Source organism: Mus pahari, chromosome 5, assembly GCF_900095145.1.
Source record: "Mus pahari chromosome 5, PAHARI_EIJ_v1.1, whole genome shotgun sequence".
Taxonomy (NCBI): Eukaryota; Metazoa; Chordata; class Mammalia; order Rodentia; family Muridae; genus Mus; species Mus pahari.
This window is the reverse complement of record NC_034594.1, coordinates 138,753,952-138,773,902: the sequence shown is the minus strand read 5'-3', so window position 1 is coordinate 138,773,902 and position 19,951 is coordinate 138,753,952. Positions and strand designations below refer to the sequence as shown.

General features: G+C 49.0%; 2 protein-coding genes across 5 annotated transcripts in view; one reads left to right on the top strand and one right to left on the bottom strand.

The window, feature by feature from the left end:
• The window catches only part of Gpa33 (glycoprotein A33), a 36,341-nt gene extending 22,172 nt beyond the window's left edge, over positions 1-14,169 (bottom strand). For all 3 annotated transcript variants that reach the window (XM_021199264.2, XM_029539187.1, XM_029539188.1), the window contains exon 1: positions 13,785-14,169. In XM_021199264.2, coding sequence (XP_021054923.1) covers positions 13,785-13,827 — 43 coding nt within the window. In that variant the 5' untranslated portion in view covers positions 13,828-14,169. The remainder of the gene's footprint in view (positions 1-13,784) is intronic.
• A 2,367-nt stretch (positions 14,170-16,536) lies between these two features.
• Dusp27 (dual specificity phosphatase 27, atypical) overlaps positions 16,537-19,951 on the top strand; it is a 29,066-nt gene continuing 25,651 nt past the window's right edge. Inside the window, exons 1-2 of one of the 2 annotated variants that reach the window (XM_021198583.2) lie at positions 16,537-16,633; positions 17,194-17,329. In XM_021198583.2, the coding sequence (XP_021054242.1) occupies positions 17,214-17,329 (116 nt within the window). In that variant the 5' untranslated portion in view covers positions 16,537-16,633; positions 17,194-17,213. Of the gene's footprint in view, positions 16,634-17,189; positions 17,330-19,951 lie in introns of both variants that reach the window. The other variant, XM_029538235.1, reaches the window with a different exon arrangement.

Here is a 19,951-nt window from a genome sequence, read left to right as displayed (position 1 = left end):
TATATATATATATATATATATATATATATATATATATATGAAAATACAAATTCCCAGGAACAGAGCTATTCATACTTTGGTGCACAGTGAGGGCCAACTGCCTTTACAGAGTGGGCACTGCTCGACAAGGGAGCTGGGTGACAAGAGCTTCTGGGGCTTCTTTGTGAAATCAGAGAAATGGGTACTTGGAGAGGGAAAAAAAGTTTCCAAAGCCAGCCTTCTCCTTGGCATTCGTAAATTCCTGGTATAGTTGGAGCAGGGAACACCACTGCCCCAGTGCCAGATGTCACTCTGAAGTTATCCAAACACTTTCCTGGGCATCTGAAGCCTGGGCTGTCTCCTATGTGGCCATGGCTCACCACATGCTCCTCCATGTCACCAGAAGTCTCTCTGCAACTTTCAGCTGTCAGAAAACACATTCATCACCATCACTAGCAAGGTACCCTTCACCAGGAGGCGGGTTTCCAGAAAGAGCCTCTGATTCTATCCACCAGGTCCCGGCTGCAGCTTACAACCCGTTCAGAGAGCACGATTATATGCGGGTTCCCTGGGTGCCTTGTAGTAGTCATGGCAACTGCCACTGATCTTCACCTCACCTCTTGCCTGAACCCATTTCCCTGGAGCCTTGTCCTCAAGGTGACAATTCTTGGGCCTCTCCATGGCCTGAATAAGGATTCTTTCTTGTCTTATACATGAGCAGCCTGCTACAACGGCTGCCACTGGTGGAGTCCAGGTCGCACAGTCCCTCTCGTCAACCAGTACTCACCACCAAATCAAAGAGCCATTCCTTCCGAACTCAGCTGTCCACTCACTCACTCATGACTAAGAAATAGGAACCGGATAGTAAGACAACAGTCAGGGAAAGGAGAACAAGCCAACAGGCAGAGTTAGTAAGTCCCAGTTCCTATCAGTCTTTCTTACATTACACTAACTACAACTCAATGGTGCAGGCCTTTTTGTATTTACTCCCATTCTCTCTTTGACGTTATCTCTAATTCGAGGTTCGGTCTTCACATGCCTTCACGTGTACCTCGGAGGAGGGGTTAACCAAGGTGTTCTACGTAGACGTGGTTGACAGTCCAGAACATCAACCCAACAGTCAGGGCAAATGGATCACATTGTCTGCTGGGCCAGAGATGGCAGGGAGGGCATTTGTACTGAGTGCCAACAGAATCCATGTCTTCCACCTCATTCCTTGTAAATTTTTCCTTGTATATGAAACTCTTACATCCTTTCTTCAGTCCGTGGTCAAGTATTTAGCATGTGTCTACCAAGGCAAGATAAAAATGTGTGGAGCCTCCTTCTTACTGGGACAGGGTTTATGGACTCAGACTAAGCTCGCACAGCGCTTAGTTCTTTCTGTGTGTCACAGGGGTACTGTGCACATGAATAGATGCCCACCGATGCCAGAATAGGTGATGGAGCTAGAGTTACAGGCCACTGTGAGCCACCCTATGTGGATGGCAGGATTTGAACTCAAGCCCTACAGGAGAGCAGACAGCATTTTTAACAGCTAAGCCATCTCTCTGCCTCCTTGTAACCCACCTTAGTCAAACTTCAAGTAGACTATTTCCCAGCAGAAGAGAAACAAACTTGAGATTTTTATAGAAGAACCAGGCCTGGAGAGTGCCTGGGAACCAAACCTGCTTTCGGAGAACACCCTACACCTATGTAGTAGGTATCCCACATCCTTATCAGAGGTAAAGCTGGCAATCTGAACGGGCCTCCCTCGTTAGATCAGTAACTCTGTGCATCCCCTCCTCAACCCCTTTCCACTCCCAACTCCCTTTTTTTTTAGTCAGAAACACCCCTGATTATTCCCTTTCATTCACCACTGTTCCCACAACACAACTCACTGCATCCATTCTAGGAAGCAGCAGGCAGCTTAAACGCACAGGTTCCAAATGTCTTATACAAATGCCTCAGTTAGAGTTCCTTCATCCACCCAGTGTGGCTTACTGAAGCCACCTGTGCCCAAGCCCTTGGTTGAAAAGCAGGTCTTGTGAGCGGTAAGTGACGAGGAAGCAGTGTGACCTTTGTTTAGTGGCTCTCAACTCATAATCAGAACTCCCTGAGTGATCACTACCGTTATTTACCTTTTCCCTTACTGAGCCACTTGTACTTTGTCATCTCCTAGTCTGCTGTCGAGACATATCTTCGTTAAAAGTTAGTCATGAGAGACAACCACCCACCATCACAAGTTAGCCGACAGAAAGCAGGAGCAATCACTAATGACTGAAGCTAAAAAATAGATCAATTTTAGCAATCATTCTAACAGTGAGTTATAATTGTTGTGTGTTAATAGATTTATAAGGAAAGAGACAGAAATGAAGGAAGGCTCACAAATTAATAATAATAATAATAATAATAATAATAATAATAATAATAATAATAATAAATCCCTTTGACTGGTGCTCAGCGCAATTTGCATGTTAGCTGTAAATCTGAGGAGGGTTTTAAAAGACTGACTGTGTGCCCTGGGGTATGCTTACATGCTCCATGACTCTGGGTGTGATGTTCCCCTGTGTTTCAGAACTTTATGCTACCCTGGGCATGCACCCTAACCAGCTGCAATCCTTTCTGCTGATGCACTCAGTCCCCCATTCTGACATAACAGCAAGAAATCACCTGACTGACTTCATTGTAACTTAATAAATCCTGTCCCTTTTCTCCTTCCTGTTGATCTTATGCTTATTGGTTTTTCATTCCTTCATCTTTGTGGGTCTTTGCACCCCCCCCCAACTGAGGAATTAAACAAAAAAGGCAGGAGAGACATCTGACCTTCAACTAGAATGTGAGGAAAGAAGTCATTTTAGAAGCTTCCAACCCACTCCTTGACATTAATATCACCCTTACAATTCCCACAAAGCCCCAGCTTCTCACAATTCCTGCTTCCAGAAGTTTCCTCCCTTCCCTCCTTACTCTCCTGCCTGCTTTCCCCTCGAAGCTCAAGGAAAGCCCCTCTCTGATACAGAGAGTTGCTATTATGAGTCAGATTTGAAACGTCCCCCATAGACTCACGCATTGAAAGCTTGGTGTCCAGTGCAGCCATGTTCAGAGGTGGGACTTTGGGGAAGGTACTAGACAGGAGGGTTCTCACATCATTGATGGACTGAGTACTTTATTGATAGGGTCATAATTTGATGGGCTACTGGGAGGTGGTAGGAAATGTTGAAGGTGGGAGAGTATGTCCTTGAGGCCATGTCTCTGGAGATGATAGCTTGTCCCTCTTGTCTTGTTTCCCCTCTCCCTCCCTCCTTTTCTCCCTTCCTTGATCCATCCAGTCATCTAACCTGAGGTCATCCATGATGCAGTACCTGCAATGATACTCTGCCTTATTTTGAGCCCAGAGACAATAGATTAAAAACCTTGAACCAAAATAAATCTTTCCTCCACTTAAGTAGGTTTTTTCTCTGTTTTGTTACACAGAGACTGACTAATATAATAATACATTGATGTGTTAAACCCTGCAGACATCCATATTGATGGGGGGGGGGCGTTTTTAACTGCAATGGGAGGATCATAAAAATCTTCCTACGTCATAGTAGCTTGTGGAAAAAGTTTGGAAACAAGCCACAATTTTAAGACTCCGAAGCAGATGTTTCCTTTTGTGTCACCTGCTACAGTTGAGTACCTGCCAGTTCTCAGGATGCACACAGAAGGACTGCCAGACCAGCCTGGAGTTAGCAAGAACCATAAGAATTCTCCTGTCTTGGATTGTTTTCACTTCAGATCCTCAAGGGCCCAGCAAAGCACTGCAAGATGTTCTTTGACAGCCTGGCAGAGTCATAGATAACTCACATCAGAAGGGTGGGTTGGTAACTCAAGACTCTTGGTGGAGGACCTATGCCTGAGTTATTAGAAAGTGTCCCCACAAGGGACTGGGGAAGTGGATCCTCGAAGTGGATCTTGCCCACCATGCAAAAAGTCACTGGACAGGACCAGGGCAGGATCCCTATCAGGACAAACTGCTAAGCACATGACTTGGAAATTCATGCTACCGTTCAGGGGTTTTAAAATGGATAGTAATAGAAATAATGTTTTAAAAAGACATCTATTTAAAGGAAAAGAAACTGCCTGGACATAAAATAAAGGACCCAGTGAGCCCCTCCCAAAGAGGGGAAGCCCCGCCAGCAAGAAGCCCTAAGTGGTAATGAGAGGCCATTTAAGCCCCCTGCAGAGCTAGGGTGTGGAGACCCAGCTTGAGACCTCCATGATTGCTTGTAAATAATTAAGGTTTGTTAAGAAGATAACAAGCTGTCTCCTGAGAGTGAAACGGAAAGTAATACATCCCAGGAAGATAATGAAATGCTTCACGGAGCTGGCTGCCTGAGGCGCACGCAGCGTATTACGGGAGCTCTGGGGAAACTAGCAGGAACGCGGCCACTTAGAAAAATCCATTTGCTCAGACAAACCACAGAGTCTTGCTCAGGGAAGAGATGCTGAAGGCCAGAAGGGACCAGCCTGGGCCAGGCCTTTCTGGTGAGAATGGGCGTGTCTCTAAGGGGGAGGAGCCAATTCCCATGGGCAGGTAGGTTCGTCCTCCTCCCTAGGTACAGCAGCCCAGTGCTCAGCTGGGGACAAAGAACGGAGAAGCCAAAGCCACGGGTGGGGGGGGGGGTAGGGGGGTTGATTTTAGAAATCTATCCACACTTGTTGAACTGTTAGGTCAACATAGATCTTTAGGAACCTAAATTTGAGTCAATTCAGGACATTTCTTCTAAAACCCTAGACCTGTGCCAGGACCCACAGAACTTACAGGGTTTGTTCATAGTCTACAGTCTCTGGAGGTTCTCTCCCCCCCATCTCTCCCCCCCAAACCCCCCCCCCCTGGCAACAGCCAGTCCTTGTTGGTCTACCTTTCTGAGTATAATCCACATTCGGACGTGAGTCTCTGTGTGTAGGCTCCTTTTACCAGCTGGGGTTCTCTAAGAGGACCCCGTGTTTCAGACTATTCTAGTAAGTGCCACTCACTGGCTAAATGCCCAAGAGGCCTGCCTCTTGGCTGGGTACTAATTAGGACTTTGTTGATTGAGTGGCTTGTGGCATAATCCCTAATAAGAAGCAGGTAGATGTCACTGTCCAGTACCCTAATGGAGCCTAATAGAGTATTAGGAGTAAGGGTAAGAGAAAGAGATGGGGAGAGGGGAATCAGGAAAAGGATTTTAACCAGGAAGCTTATTGAGGAGGTGAAACTGGACATAACCCTCGAGGGATGCCATTCACTGTGTTGAATTCATGGGCATAAGGGGAAGAGGAAGGGCACAGGGGTTGTGTCTACACAACCCACAGTCCCACATGACCAAAGACACAGGGTGAATTCTAAAAGAAAACCAGAAAGAGCATCAGTAACAGCTATCTTTGGACTTTGGGTATCAAAGGGCAGTTTAGGGATTTGCTTCCGGATACATTCGTCTAAGTTCCCCCGCAATGGGCAGCAGCCCTGTTCCAGCTGCAAAGCCAAGAGGCAGAAGTGGCACAGGCAACCCACTGTGTCCCGCAGCTTGCCTGACACAGTATGATGAGGGAGCCAAAACCGGACAGACTCTGGAGAAGGTTTCTCTAGTCCCCACCAGACAGGATGGAGAGGCTTGGGAGGCCTCCAGGTTACAGAGAATGAGCTTCTAGAGAGGAAGAGACTGAAGAGAGAGGAGAGATCAGAGAAGCAGAGCATCTTGGGAAGGAGCAGGAACACAGGAATGGATCGCGTCATAGGAGGATAAAGCTCACGCACGGTGTGTTACCCACTCCCTCGCAGGGCACACATTAGCAAGCTGGTGGGCAAGTGAGGGGCAGGGAGCTTTGGGACACCAAGCGACACTTTATTCTTCTCCAATGAACTGGGCGGCTGTCCTAGCCGGAAGTGTCTGTCTAAAGTCGTGTCTGCACCTGCCCGCATCAGATGTCTGTGGCATGCCTGACTCACCAGAAGACAAGGAAGTGGCCCAAAGGTCAGTGGGTGGCAAAGAGGACGCATCTTGGGAGAGAATGCCGTTTCCAAGGGCAGTAGCCGGTGCCCTGGGCAGGGGCCCTCTCTGAGGACAGAGGGAGCTGGGCACATGGCCCTGGAGGCAGGGAGAAGACAGCAGGGGAGCAGAGTTGAGCTTTGCCAATGTAAGAGAGCTTGAGGGCCATTGCCCTCACCTCCAAGGTCAGTGTGTCTCCGTAAACCATGTGTCTGAACACCGGAATTCCTACACTGGGGGGGGAGGGGGGGGAAGGGGGACTCCAGCTAAAGGGCAGGGACCAAGAGGAGGAAGAGACCCCAGCCACTCTTAGTCCCTCTCACACATCAGACAGGTACAGGAGTCAGTTGTGGAGAGGACAGAGTAAACCTGGAAAAGTCAGCCTTGGAGAGTCACAGGAGACCTTGAAGGGCTAGCAGGCTTGTTGCCTGGAAAGAGGCAAGAGGGCAGGCATGCATGCGTTAGCCCCGCCCAGCAGGGCTCCAGTTTCCCCCGACTAAGGTGGAGAAGCCATGGTGGCACAGTTCTGTTCGCTCAGAGGTCGGTCCTCTGGGTGAGTCAGATGGCAATAAATAAATAATCTCAGAACAAATGTGAAACCGCCATGGTCACAAGTACCCCCTCCCCCACAATACCACACCCACACAGTGAGAGAACTAACTGAGCGAGCGCCTCAGGAGCAGTGGGAGACAGGGTCCTCAGCCAAGGCTGGAGGAGAAGCAGCATCAAGAAAGAGAGACAGAAGAGGGGATGTGTGGAAAGTGGGCAAGGGAAAGACAGGCCGGGTATAGCAACAGGACCAAGGTCTGTCTGTCTGTCTGTCTCTGTCTGTCTCTCCCTCCTTCCACCCCACCCCCCCCACCCCCGATAAAACACAAAGGCCAACAGAATACCAGGTCCATAAAGACCAACAGAATACCAGGTCCATGAAGGCAGCTCCGGACAAAGCTGCTACTTGGCTCCCTTCCAGCCAGATTCCCTATAGCCACGCCACCAGTTCCTCCCTATAAAGCAATTCTAGGGTCACATCACTGACTTAAGCATGAGTTGAGTCCAAGCCTACAAGGCCATGACAACAAGAGGTCAAGCGAAATGAGCCGAGGCAAGCCGAGCCGAGGTGCGAGACAGCTGATAGCAGCAGCACAGAGGGCTGACCTGGCTTTAGGTGAGATGGCAGGGGCCATCAATGGTGACTTGGCAAGTTATGATAGGCCCAAAATTCTTTGAAACTGTTCTCATCAAGAATCAAGATTTAAGGTGGGACGGGAGTGGTAAAAACTTTTAATCCCAGCACTTGAGAGGCAGAGGCAGACAGATCTCTTAAGTTCGAGGCCAGCCCCGATCTATAGAGTGAGTTCCAGGATAGCTGAGGGCTACACATTGAAACCTTGTCTGGACAAAAACAACAAGAAAGAAAGAATCAAGGTGTGGCTGAAGGCGTAGCTCAGTAGCATTCACAAGGCCCTCCATAACCACAAAAGAAAGAGAAAGGGAGGGAGAAAAGGAGAAGGGGGGAGGGGGAGGGAGGGAGGGAGGAGGGAGGGGAGCGGAGGGTGGGTGAGAGGAGAAAATAAAGAAAACTATTTCCCAGGTGTGGTGGCACCTATCTGTGATCCCAGCATTTGGGGTTAGAGAGACAGAGGCCCAGAGATGTATGTTCCAGCCGGGGACACACAGCAACAACAGAAAGAAATAAGACGCCTCACTCCTCCCTTAAGTTGCAGCCCATGACTCCCAGAACAGCCGAATGCAGCAGATTTGCTCTGGGCTCCATTTGGGGGCTGGACACTATCACTTTCTGGCTCTCGGGGATTGCTCTTGGCCTCCTACTGAGGCTCTGAGGAAGCAAAGGCCATAGTCTGTGGAAGGCCACCGGGAGCAAAGCCAGAGCCAGCACCAGATTGCCTGCCACAGACGTACCACCACCACGAGAAGTTTTCCACCCTCAGCAAAGCCACCCCAGCTAAGCTGCACACTGCAGACTTTCTAAGAACCCTCTCAACTCCAGATCCGTGGGCAAACTAAACATTAGCATTGTAATTTTGAGTAAGCGGTGAATTTGCGATAGCCTTTTACATTGCCCTAGACAATGTAGCAGATCACTGCTAGGTCTCTGCCTTCTGTTCCTGGATGGACAGAGCATCAGATATCGGCACAGAGGGGTCTCTGAGGACTTAGGCTAGAAGGCCCCCCTCCATGTGAGTCAGGCTGCAGCCCGTGAGTTGGAAGTCTTCAGAGATATATGAGTTGGAAAATTGCCTGCTGGTCTTGAGGGACTCTAGCTTATGGAGAAGCAGGGTTGAAGACGGGCATTTTGGAGTTTGGAGATTAGCTAGGAGTGAAGAACAGCGAAAGCTTTCGGCGCAGATACAGTCACAGATGGATGCTGGAAGAACTGAGTGTCGGAAGCCCTGACAACGGAGGAGGAAGAAGCTACAGAAGCATGAGAGGGTTGAGGGCAGAAGATCACATGACTTGGACCACACCTTCGGCATCTCAGAAGGGAGGGAGAGATTAGCAGGACAGCACACTGCCAAGGGTACGGGCATATACAGGGCCAGGCTCACTGGCCTTCTGGTGACCAACATCACAATAAACATCACAACTGGGTTTCATGGAGCCCTGGGCTGGGATCTGAAAGGTTGCTGTCTCACACTGTGGTCCCTGAACAACTTCCTACCCAACCCCCACCTGGGCGGTAGTTAGAAACCCAGAACTCCTTACCCCACCCCTGACCTTCCATCAGTGTGCATCTGATAAGGCCCCAGGCTCCCGGTGTGCACACTGGAGTGTAAGAATGCAGGCGGTCGGCCTCCCTGAGTCAAGACACCCAACCAGGGACTAGACAGCAGCTCTCAGGGATGAAGCCGGATGATGCAAAGAATTGAGAAGCACACAGTCTGGATTCATCTGGATTCTGATTCAGAAACCTAGTGGATGCAAATGAGCCAGGGTTGATGGCCATCTCCCCAGCCACTCTCCAACTTAGAACACATCCCTCTTTGACTGGCCAGTCCTCACATCGCTTCCTCTCTGTGGCTGAGACTGCTGTTAGCTGGGGCATTGTAATTCCAATTGCATCTCTGACAGGCAGCCTTGTGCTTCATCTGTGAGCCTTGGCTTCTGCCTTGCACCAGCAGGTGATGCCCTGGCATCAGGTGGGAGGTGGACCTTAAGGATTGTACCCAGGGCCCTGAGTAGGGGGAGGACAGGATTGGGCTTGCACTTCACTGCCCTGGCTCTGGCCCAAATGTGTCTTCTTTAAGTCAAGAGTTCCTGGACACAAGGGCACTTTCAGATTTGACTGTTATCAGATAGATGTCCATGCCTGAGGCTGTGTCCCCCTCACTGCCCAGCCTGGGACAGGGAACTGTACAGAGCTTAGACTCTGAGTCCCCACAGAGGAGACACCATGGGGTCCCCAGCCTGTGAAGCCAACTTCAGAGGGGCAAGTGGTAGGCAGCATTCTTAGGAAAACTCGCCGTGCTGGGGTCTGTGTCTGCTAATGACAGCCCCCAAGATTCTAACATGGAGAACAGCCCCGACAGACCTGCAGTGTGAAAACAGACTTCCCAAAATCCCTCTGTGGCCTAGCACCCAGGGGGTTATTGAAACCTTTTAATGTCTGGGGAGAGAGTGAAAAAAAATTTTTTTCTCACCTAGTATGACACTTTGCAACGGTAGATTCCTTTATTTCTCTATGAAAAACAGTATTCTTCTAATTTAGCACAGAAGCAACAAAGAAATTCGCTGTACTTCTAGAAAGGAGTGTGTGTGTCTGTGTGTGTGTGTCTGTCTGTCTGTCTGCCTGCCTGCCTGCCTGCCTGTGTGTGTGTGTGTGAGAATGGGTACATTTGTGTTTCTGTGTATGTGTGGTTCATGTATGTGTTTTGATATGTGTCTGTGGGTGTGTCTGTGTTTGTCAGTGTGTATGTCTATGTGTGTCTGTGTGTCTGCGGTGTATGTGACTGTGTACGTGGTCTGTATGTAGGTCTGTGTGTGTTAGTGTGCTTGTGTGGGGTGTATCTGTATGAATGTGGGATATATCTGAGTGTGTTGTGTGTTTGTGTGTGTGTTGAGTGTGTCTGTGTATGTTTAAGCATGATGTGTGTGTGAGAGAGTGGATGGCTGTGTGTCTGGCTGTGTGGTTTATGTGTGCATCTATGTATGTCAGTGTCTGTCTGTCTATCTATCTGTGGGGGAATATCTGGGTACATGTGTGTTTATTTGTTTGTATGTTTGCGTCTCTTTGTGTCCATGTATGTCAGTGTGTGTGTGTTTGCATGCACACATGCACAGTGCACGCCTATGTTTTATATTGTCAGGTCTTGGCTCCTTGCAGAACTGATCATGAACTCTCTCTCTCTGGAACTTTCTTGGTGGAAGCCTTTTTACACATCTCTTTATCTTTCAGGAGATCTAGTGGCTGAAATTTCTCTTGACTGGAAGAGCCTTGATTTTGTGCATAAACTGGAGGGTTTTTCCAGCAGCCTTTGAAGGGAGCAGGTAGGCCCATGCTGGCTGCTTGGGTGATAACTGGGACTTGTCCACAATGACTTCAGTGTCATTTCCTGGCTCATTTTGGTCAGATCAGAGCTATTAGATAATGGGTCACTAGTGTGTCATTGACTTCTGGTACCTGCCTTTGCTCACTCTAATAATAGCAACAATAATACCAGCATCCACTGAGGGTTCCACACAGGGCCCTGTTCTAAGGGCTTTGCCTGAAGTAACTATGTGACAGGTACAGTGGGCATTGGCTGCATTGGAAATTAGCCTCTGGGTTTTACAGACCTTGGCACAGAGCTCTCGGGAGGTGAAGTAATTTACCAGTGTTCCAGTCAGAGGGAAGAGGTCCTCGGTGTGAGAGCATTAAAATGGGCAGGGCATCTGCCTGATGGGAAAGTGTGTTGTGTCAATTACTCTATTTAGAAATGTCAACGATGATAATGAAAACAGACCAACTTTGGTGTGTGTGTGTGTGTGTGTGTGTGTGTGTGTGTGTGTGTTTACACAGATGTAGAGGCCAGACAGAGGAGGATATTAAATGTCTTCTCCATCTCTCTTGACTTCACTTTTCGGAATTGCATACTGAACCTGAAGCCCCCTGTCTCGGCCTGGCTGGTTTCTATTACATTCTGCCTGTCTCTGCTCCTCAGGGCTGGAGTTTCGGCACGCATAGCTATCCCAACTTTTTTTTTTTTTTTAATGTGGGTGCTAAGGATTTGAACTCAGGTCCTCTAGTCTTCACAGCAAGCACTCAGACCCACTGAGTCATTGTCATTGTCTCGGCCTCGTTTGTCATTAAAGATAATTCTAGGGCTGGGTGGGTGGCTCTGAGGTTAAGAGCACTTGTTGCTCTTGCAGAGGACCCAAGTTAGATTCCTAGCACTCACATGGTGGCTCACAGCCATTCATTGTCCCAGTTCCAGGGATCCAGCAGGTATGCATATGGTACACATGCCAAAAATATTCATATGCATTCAAGTAAAATAAATCTGAAAAAAAATCTAAGGTGCCAAATTAAACCACCTCTGTACAACCTTATATAATATCTTCCACTTCCCCAAAGTTCAGTGAGCCTGGGCTATGAACTCAGCGTCTCTCTCCCAAACATCAGCTCAATCTATGATGGGCATGATCAGGTAGCAAAGGGGACTTTCTCCGTTTCCTAGGCTCCCCTCACACAAAGCAGAGTGTAATGCCTGCCCTTGAGGCCCAGGGGAGAGCACTACCCAGCGGCTTATCGGTTTGATCTGTGACGGTACCCAGGATTGGCAGTGGCGAAGCCGCCACTTGGCAGAGTGGTTTCCTCTGCCCCAGGGCTCCAACCCTCCTTCTTAGAGCAGGTAGTCATGGAGGAAGGAAAGGTGGTGGGCATGCGGTTCTGAGCAGAACTGGCAGGGGAGAAGGGAGAGGGTGAGGAGAGAGGACACACTTTATCAGTGTGTCAGGATACACACACACACACACACTCCACACTCCCACTCCACCACCCCTCACCCCCACCACTATTCCTGCTGGCTGGGTTCACCCAGAGGTCACATGCCTCACACTCCAGGAGAAGGCCACCAGCCTGCTCCAGGCAGTTCAGAATTAAGGACATTTCTCATTCTAAGTTGGGCAAGTGACTGTGTTCTCAGTTTTTGGTATTTCCCTGAGCCAGTATTACTTCTTTTATGCATGCATACATACATACATACATACATACACACATGTGTTAGTACCAGGCTGAAGAACACAGAGTTTTGTACTGGTGTGTGCGTGCATGTATGCGTGTGCATGTGCGAGTGCAAGTCAAGTGTGTGCATGTATGCATGCATGTGCATGGAGAAAAGCCCTGGCTCAGGAAAGGGTCAGAGAATCCCGGAGCCGGGTAGGAGAGGGTGGCCATGTCCTTCCAGCCTCCCTCCTCTGAGGCAAGCATCCTCCTTTCAGATAGGAAGGCAGAGGTGGACAAATCCAGACTTCCCATCCCTCGGACACCCACACAATGCTTGTGCCCAGTGAGGGGCTGAGCAGATGAAGGAGTGGACAGGACATCCTGGCTGATGACAAGGGGACAGGGCTATCAATCTCAGGAAAAATGGACCTGCCCATAGAACTTGAACCCGCTAGGCTGACTAACTCTCCCTCAAAGCCTTGTCCGGCCTAGCAGGCCGTCCTTCACTTGAAAGCCAGGGTTCAGAGGCAGGCTGGAGAGGAAACCCAGAGCCCTGGAGGAGCTGTGGCGGGTGGTGGTGGCCCAGGTGGTTCTGGCTTGCCAGGGTGTACTCAACAGCGTGCGAACCAAAGCCTCCTTGGGGCTCCTGAACTTCCTGTTCGGCTCTCACCTCCTCCAGGTGGTTCCCAGATCCTGGAAGCAAGCCACTGGACAAAGACACTGAAACTAGGGTCTCTGAACTACACTCTTTCTCTCAGCGTTCCCGACCCCGGGCGTGCAGACACCCTCACGCACCCTGCCTGTCTCCACACAACTGCTTTGCTAGTTAGCACTTAGTTTCTATTCAGCCGCAACCCCATCTGATGCTGATTTGGGGGGAGGTGGGGAGGAGGGGTTCTCTGCTGTCAGTGCTCAGAGCAGCGGGCCGGTAGGGAGCACTGACCCTTGGGAGCCTGCTTTCTAGCTTGAGGCTCTATGCAGGATATATTGAGGATATGTAAGCTTCCTGTGGGTGACATAGGTGCTAACATGTTTATGGATGTGTCTTTTCCTGGTTTTAAAAAGACAGGAGGAAAAAACAAAAACAAAAACAAAACCTAGATCAATGGTTCTCAACCCGTGGGTCACGACCCCTTTGGAGCCGGAATGACCTTTTTTTCACAAGGGTCATTTAAGATCGTTGGAAAGCACAGATCTTTACATTACAAGTCATAACAGTAGCAAATTTGCAGTTATGAGGTAGTAATGGCAATTTTATGGTTAGGGGTCACTACGACATGCAGAACTATATTAAAGGCTCAGCGCATTAGGAAGGTTGAGAACCACTGCCCTAGGCAGTAAATCTATCTAGATCCACACTCTGGCTTTTTTGAGAACAATCCTTGATTTCAAATACTGTGTCTGACCCTTTGGGTTTCTCTTTTCAGCAGCGGGCTGGGGGTTGTTTAGGAGCTAATGGACAAGGACTGTGTTGATTTAGGACCAGGCCTACAAACTGCCCCTCCGAAGAGTAGAACGTATGTATAGCTCTGCTCAATGGGACGAAGCACCTCTGGGACCAGGGGAAGTGAGGGACACTAGGACTGTCTCTCCTTCAGCAGTTGGTCACACACCCCACCCATTCCCCGGGGCTGGCAGGAGAGGGGCTTACTCACTTGCACAGAGCATCCACACCACAGATCCCGCCTTCCCCAACATGGTCTGGCTCCTTCTCCGGCACAAACCCAATCTGAAACTGGCAGGGCACTGGACAGGTCTGGGCTGTCTGGTTAAAGCTACGGCCTCTGGCCTGGTTCAGCCTGTAGTCCCTGTGACTCTCCTCAGGTTCACCTGTGCCAGACTGGGCCCACATGCCCCACCCAGTCAATGGACTGGCAGGTGAGCTCACCTATGGGGTGAGGTACCTGCTCCACCTACTCTATGAAAGGCCCCAACAAGAGTCTTCCTTCCTTCCTGGAGCCAGCCATCTTCCTGCCTTCTCCCTCTTCAGCAGGAGTGCAAAGTCCTGTGCTGCTCAGAAGGTGTGGACCTCTCATAACTGATGGGATGTTGTTGCCGGGGTAATAAAAAGGGAGCGCTCTCAGAAGTGAAAGCTAGTAACCGCAGGGTGTTGCCCGCACTTGCAAAAAAGACCCAGCATTGTCTTTTTCTTTGCCCTTCCTCTCTTCTCTGACTCCCACACTGGGACAGAAATGTAGTCTCAGAGAACCCAGGAAGTTCCTGCGTTCAGAGTTGGTACCCGGCATGAGAAAGTAGCAAATACACAAGAGACCGAGACGATAGATAATGTGCCTTTGCTCTTCAGTCTCAGTTTCTAACACCAAAGTCTTGTAACCCTGAAACCTCACAGTCCCCCAAAACTGAGATGTTTGTTACCTCCAAATAAATGTAAGAGATGAGCCAAAGCGCCTTTGATCCCAGTACTCGGGAGGCAGAGGCAGGCGTTTCTCTGTGAGTTTGAGGTCAGCCTGGTCTACAGAGTGAGTTTCAGTACAGCCAGGGTTATCTATAGGAAATAGCTCTCCGGGAGAGCTATCTGATCAGGCTCTGCCACAGATGCTCTACATTATAGAATATGTACAAATGATATTATGTCATTTAAATATTTTTGCTTAATAAAATACCTTAAGAGTATTTTTTTGCATTCATACATATAGCACTACTGTGTTCTGTTTAATAGGTAATAAGTAATACCACACCGGGTGTTACCTCTTTCCAAGTTTGTTCATATTTCTACATAGTTATTGGTCTCGGGCTTCCTGGTTTCTAGAGTATTTTTGTGTTCTTGGGAAACTCACTTTTGATAAAGTGATTACTATAAATGCTTTCCCAGGTGTTGTCTTGTATTATGAATGCCCAGTGTAAATCACTTGCCGTGATCTTTTCTAGCTACCAGGTTTAGTTGGCTTATAAAGTTACTGCTTTCTATCCGTTACACTTTGCTTTGTCACGGTATGGCATTCTCCTACAGTATATGACAATTTCCCAGTTTCTGAACACCACCGTCAGATCACTCAGGACAGACCCCTGGTGCTGGGTCTCTACTCTGTCTGTCTTGCTGACTCTGCAGCCCTTAAGAAATGAGCAGACATCCATCTGTTCCTTAAATTGTCCTTTAAGGTGTGCTAGGACTCATTCCTCAATGTCCCCTCCCTTTTAAGAGTTATCTTCCAGAGTTTGTAACCTCTGTTCTGACTGTAGACATCTAGCCAGCCGCAGCTCATTCTTTCCTGCTGCAGAACTGTGTGCACTGGGTTCTCAGCAGCCCCTCCCCACTATTATACCGGTTATATATCATCCAACGTGTCCTTTAAAGGCCTGCTCCTACATCATTTCTCCCACGAAGCCTTCCCTGGCTTCACAGCTCAGAACTTGCTCCTTCCTGTGATTCAGTGCCGCGCTCTAAGTCTCTTCTAGGGCAGGAACTCCACTCTTACACTTCAGCTATATTTAGCCTCTGCCTAATGCCTCCTAATAAACTGTGAGCTCATTCATTCATTCAGCCAATCTCTGATGCTACTACTCTGGGCACGGTTCCATCTAGCTAGGAAGACAGGGCTGAGTCTAACTTAGTCAGGTACAGTGCCTGGTGCATTGGAGGTAACTAGGAAATATTTACAAACATGGAGGCAGATGGAAAGATGTATGGATAGGGGAGGGGTCACAATGTGGAGAGGGTGAACTAGAAGCCACCAGAAGCATGGAGGCTGGTAGATGGAAGGATGCACGGACTCTCAGGAGATGAGAATCAGCATGAGTGGGTTAACTGTGGGTAATTGGGGACTGAAGGGACAATGGCAGAATGTCATGAGTTCCACCATAGGGTGGGTCATGAGTCCTTTGGAGTTTATCAAGTCTTCTAAATTCTTATGTCACCCCCTGGTTGCAACTGGCCACTATCAGGGCCATGAATGGTGAGGCAGAGATATGAAGGGGAGGTACAACTTGCCCACTGTATGGTCCTCGGGCATTTCTGTTAAAAATGTCAGGCTGGTCTCAAGCCATGACTTCTCTTTAATCAAAACATGGTGCTCTCCCCACGCCTGGCTGAGGGCCAGCCTGTTCTGTATAATTGGTATTTTCCTTTCCTAAGCTTCCTCAAAGATGCTATGAGGTAAAGTTAAGTTTGTTCCAAATGTGCTGATTTGGATTATTTTCAGAAAGTGCTTTGAAGAGGCAGCCTCCTGCGGGAGGAGATGGTTTTCTTTAGGTCCTTCTGTCACCGCGTGAGCCTGTTCTACACTCACTGCTAAACATCCATGTCTGAGAATCAGACAGAAGGGAAAGGGTTAAGTGAAGCCTGCATTCCTTCCTCCCAGAGAGCTGCCATCCTAAGGGGCCAGAGGCTAAATTTAGAGACTGGCTAAGGTTTCTTGTTAACAGCTGTCCCTCAGAGCAGAAGCACACCAGAGAAGAGGAAGCTCTGTCTGCCCCTCTCCAGCCGAAACTTCTGGTCACTTTCTTGGGGGGTCCTTGGTCCTTGGTGAGGACACACCAGCCCAAGGTGAGTGTTCGTCTCCTCAAGTCTTCTGTGGTGAGCTGGGACTTAGACTTCAGTGAGTGCCAGTCTGCCCTGAGTGTCAGGCCACAGCCATAGCTGGGACTAGCCTTAATAGGTAGGCTATGGGGTGGCACCTTAACCCAAGGCCCTGATTGACACAGAGTCAGTAAATATCACTGAAGGGAGCCTGTTTTCCCATCCAGTAAGATAAAAGGTGTATACATTAATGGAAGTTGGAAGGGGGACTTCAAGTGTCCTTTTTAGTCTGCGGAATCCACCGCCTTTCACAAACCTTCCACACTACAGTTAGGATAAACCTTTGCTTTCCCTCTCTGCTTCCCTGCTAATATCAAGATGTCACTTCTTACATATTGTGTCACCTCATGGTATCCTGCTAAGGACAGTCGGACTCCATCTATGGTTCCTTTACCCCCCCCCCCGGGTATTAGCACGCTGTACCCTCCCCATTCTCAGTCCACCAAGGTGACATTGGTGACACGTCCCCCTCCCCCTACAAAGCCTATGGAATCTGATTCTCTAAACAACCTCTTCCTGCCAGGCAGACAGAGGCTGACAGGCTGACATGGCTACCGGTGGAGACGCAGAGGAGGAGCAGGTAGTTCCAAACGAGGAGGATGAAGCTGAAGCTGACGTGAGAGCTGTACAGGCCCGCTACCTCCGGAGTCCCTCCCCAAGCCAGTAAGTGGGCCACTGCTGAGTGTCATACCAGCCAGTCAGCATGACGCTGGGCTCTATTCCCCATGATGGTGGACTGAGGTGTGGTGGCGAGAGCTCTCCAGCATGTGTGGAGGTAGGGTGGGGGAGGGGTGACAAGCACACAGGGAAAGACCAGAGGCTTCTGGGAGGTGCTGCTGCTGGCTTAAACCTGGAAGTAGAAAATTGGCAGGTCAACCAACAGGGTGCACTTGATTCACCAGGACCAGGGCTGGATACAGGGTTGAGATGCCAGAAAGTGGAGAGATGAAGAAGGAATGAGGACCAAGGGCCAGGCCCTGGTACTAAAATTATTTTGCATCCACAATGGAGGTGTTGATTTCCAAGGGGTAGAAACACTCCCCAGAAGTGGCAGGATGCCAATGGGAGACAACCACATCTTCCAGTACTCTGTGACACGTCATTTCTGTCCCATTAAGAGCACTGATGACTCTAGGGTGATGAGGGTTGACAAATCTGTGTGAATTTTAAAGAAAATACATGGGACTAAAGAAATGCTGTCGAGCCGTAGAGATGATTCGCCGGGTAAAGGTGCTTGCAGTGAAGAGAGGCTGCCTCAGTTTGGTCCCCATAGTCCACAGAGGGGAAGGACAGAACTGACTCCTGCAAGCTGTCCTCTGACCTCCGCACACGATCTAGAGCGTACGTACCCCTCTCCTACCACACAAAAACAAACACCTGTAATTTTAATAATCAAAGATAAAGGATCGGAGTGTGGTATCACACACCTGTTATCCCAGCATGTGGAAGGCAGAGGGAGGTGGGTCTCTGAGTTCAAGGCTGGCCTGACTTCAGGATGGTCAGGGATACACAGAGAAACCCTGTCTTAGAAGAAGAAGAAGAAGAAGAAGAAGAAGAAGAAGAAGAAGAAGAAGAAGAAGAAGAAGAAGAAGAAGAAGAAGAAGAAGAAGAAGAAGAAGAAGANGAAGAAGAAGAAGAAGAAGAAGAAGAAGAAGAAGAAGAAGAAGAAGAAGAAGAAGAAGAAGAAGAAGAAGAAGAAGAAGAAGAAGAGGAAGAGGAAGAAAGGCCTGGGGAAATAATACCATATATGCCCGCTTTCTTCTGCCTGCCACGACTGAGAACAGAGACCTGCTTCTGTTCTACTATGGTAGCTCTGTTGACAAATAATGTTTGAAGAATCACTAAGGTCTTGAGCCCATGTCTTTCTCCCTGTCAATCAAAAGAGAAGCTCAACCAAGGCATCTCAGGGAACTCTCACTTTTTGCCCCCACTTCTCACCTGATGGGGGACTGAACTAGAGCTTTAGAGGATGCTGGTCTTCCCTCTACACTGAGCTGCAACTTTTGCCCTCAGAACCTTGACTTCTAAGCATCCATGGCGTTTTCTTCACCCCAGTGTTCCTGAGTTCTCCTGGAGTCTCCCTCACTGGCTTCTGCTTCTCAGTGTTCAAAGCTCTCTGGTGAAGGAAGATAACTCATTAAAATAAGCTACGAGCTTTGGGGTTGTCTAAGCCCCATGAACTTGCCACACATGGGTCAGGAACTCGGCCTAGATAGAACTTAGAGATTTCACCTTTGAAGTTCAGCAGCATGTGACAGGCCTAGAAAAGCTATCATAGTTAGAGATTTAAGATGGTGTTGTATTCTTCCACACTTCCTGTCTTAGTCAGTGTCCTACTGCTTTGAAGGGACACCATGACCATGGCAATTCTTATCAAGGAAAGCATTTAATGGGGGGGAGGGGCGACTGGCTTACAGGTTCAGAGGTTTTTTTCCATTGTCATCATGGTGGGGAACACGGCAGACATGGTACTGGAGAAGTAGCTAAGAATTCTACATCCAGATCTTCAGGCAGCAGGAAGAGAGGGGAAGGAAGAGGGCCTGGCTTGGGCTTTTGAAACCTTAAAGCCCACCCCCAGGGACACACTTCCTGCAGCAAGACCACACCCAATAATCCCTCTCAAGTAGTGCCACTCTCCGAAGCCCAAGCATTAAATTTGTGCGAATCTGCGGGAGCTGTTCTTATTCAAACCACATTTCCCAGGGTGTGGATAGGGTGTGGATAGGGTGTGGATAGGGTGTGGCAGTTTTGTGTGTTCCAGTGTTGTTGCTGGCAGGCCAAATAGAGGAGTCTTTTTTTTTTTTTTTTTTAATGGTTTTTCGAGACAGGGTTTCTCTATATAGCCCTGGCTGTCCTGGAACTCGCTTTGTAGACCAGGCTGGCCTTGAACTCAGAAATCCGCCTGCCTCTGCCTCCCGAGTGCTGGGATTAAAGGCATGCGCCACCACACCCGGCTAGGTCCAAGGCAGGTCCCTGAGCAAGACAGTCAGGAGTAGAGGCCCTACCATCCTCCGGCTCACTAGTGAAATGATGCCTTCTAAAGCCACTGTGCTCATCAGCATCAAGATAAAAAGGAGTAGAACAGAAGCTGTTCCCTGGGCGGAGTTTCCTCAGAAAAAAAGGGACACTTCCCTTGTGTTCAGAGTCCATCAGCTGGACCTCAGCCGGGTCCTACTTCCTTGCAAAGGACGATAGATCCTGGGTTTCGGGGCCCAGGGAGAAGGGGAAGTAAGTTTGTTGATACACAGCAGCATTGGTCATGGCGTACTTCTCCAGGAAGTACTT